The sequence below is a fragment of the Cynoglossus semilaevis genome, unplaced genomic scaffold, assembly GCF_000523025.1.
Source record: "Cynoglossus semilaevis isolate Cse_v1.0 unplaced genomic scaffold, Cse_v1.0 scaffold7124, whole genome shotgun sequence".
NCBI lineage: Eukaryota > Metazoa > Chordata > Actinopteri > Pleuronectiformes > Cynoglossidae > Cynoglossus > Cynoglossus semilaevis.
The window spans coordinates 1-1,906 of NW_007585516.1; the positions used below are offsets into that span (position 1 = coordinate 1).

Genomic DNA, 1,906 nt, shown 5'->3' on the forward strand with positions numbered 1-1,906 from the left:
CACTTTACTGCACATCTGTCCGTTCACGAGACATTTCTGCCGTTAAACCGGGGAGTTACATGACAAAAAAAAAAAAAAAACTCATGCAGGGGCACTTTAATACCTCGACATGGCGACGGCAAGAAAAGGGAGAGAGCTTTTTACTATTTTGGAAACTAGCGCGGACGCAGAAAGTGGCACGGTGTGCGACAGCCAAGGATCTCCGCTCAATCTGTCTGCCGATCGTGTGAAGTGGTTTGAAATTCCGTACAGAAAGTCAGACGAGGAAGACGACGGAGTGCGGGAGGAAAGGGGGAAGGTGGTGGTGGAGGACGGCGGCGGCGACGCGGAGAATGGACTCGCGGGCGCAGCAGCAGCGGCAGCCCCCCCCGGCGGGGGGGGGGAGGCGGGCCGTGATCGCAGGAGGGGGTTGCAACATAATTTTGGTCACCGGCAGCAATGGCATTAAGCATGACGAGGAGGAATACGCGGAGGACTGTTATTATTCTACCTCCACTAACTGCTCCGACGCCACCTCAAACGATTCGGATATTGATTTCTCCGATTTGGAAGAGGATGAGCGCAGGAGTTTTTTCAGCTTCGGAGACGACCTGGAGGAGGACTGCACTTCACCAGACTTCTGGGGAGAGCCAGATCAGGTGATCGCTATTGAACCTTTCTCCGCTGTCAGCGGCCCTCAGCACTCGCTGGGGGATGATGGTGACACCCGTGACTATTTCCGGATACTCTTCCCAGATTCTCTTTTTGAACACATGGTAGAACAAACAAACAGCTACGCCCTCTATCGGCAGAGGAGGAGTGGGAAGTCAGACCCTCACTGGCACCCCACTGATGTCAGGGAGATGAAAGCTTATGCGGGCCTCAACATTCTCATGGGCATCAATCAGCTCCCAGATATCGGCATGTACTGGGCCAGTGACATTTTCATAGGCAACGCAGGTTTTAAAAAGACCATGACTGCCAGGCGTTTTGAGAAACTTACCCAGTATCTCCAGCTGTGTGACCGTGAGTCTGAGCCTGTGCGAGGGGAGCATGGCTACGATGCTCTCTTCAAAATACGGCCTCTCCTTGATGTGGTAGAAAACACAATGTGGGATGCATACACGCCTAACCGCTGTCTGACCATAGACAAGTGTGCCATTGTCATGAAGGGACTGTTCTCCTCCACCCAGTACATGCCCTCCAAACCTCTCAGGAAAGGGCTGACAGTGTGGATGCTGTGTGACTCACGCTCAGGCTACTGCCACAGGACCAAGATCTATGTTGGTAAACCCAGTGAGGATGAGGCCGTGGCCTCCCTGGGCTACAGAGTGGTGACCTCTCTAGTGCGTGGCCTGGAGGGTCAGTACTGCCATCTTTTCATGGACAGCTTCTTCACCTCTGTACCCCTCCTCCAAAGGTTGCTTAGGGACGGACTGTACGCCTGCGGGCCTACGCAACCGGCCCGTAAAGGTTACCCAGAGGTCCTAAGGCCTCGTAATGTTGGAAAGCTGGCCCAGGGGGAGTTTTACCAGTGCCAGCATGGCAACTTGGTTGCCACAGTGACACGAGATGTCAGGGTGGTTAACTGTCTTTCGACCAATTCCGCTCCAGGGATCGTAGGAATTAGTCCAGAAAGGGAGCAGCATGACATGGATGGGGAGGGGGAGAGCGACAGCATGGACAGCACCAGTTTGTCTTTTGGTGTGCCCAGGCCTCTACCCTTGCTGCTGTACCAGGAGAACATGAGGGGAGTGGACCTCTGTGATCAGCTGAGGGAGTGCTATCAGGTCGGCAGGCCATGTAAGAAGTGGTGGCGCTACTTCCTGTGGTTTTACGTAAACTTGTGCATTGTAAACGCCTACATTATCCAGAGGGAGAGCCGGGGGGGAAGCCCACCGGCAGGCTTCACCGGCAAACAGTTCAC

At 54.2% G+C, this 1,906-nt stretch overlaps 1 protein-coding gene across 1 annotated transcript; it reads left to right on the forward strand.

Moving 5' to 3' along the window:
- Positions 1-109: 109 nt before the first annotated feature.
- LOC107988155 (piggyBac transposable element-derived protein 4-like) lies at positions 110-1,817 on the forward strand (the record flags this gene model as incomplete). Its single annotated transcript, XM_017031014.1, has 2 exons — positions 110-340; positions 450-1,817. Coding segments are annotated over exons 1-2 (1,599 nt in total), but the record flags the coding sequence as incomplete, so codon positions are not given.
- Positions 1,818-1,906: the final 89 nt, after the last annotated feature.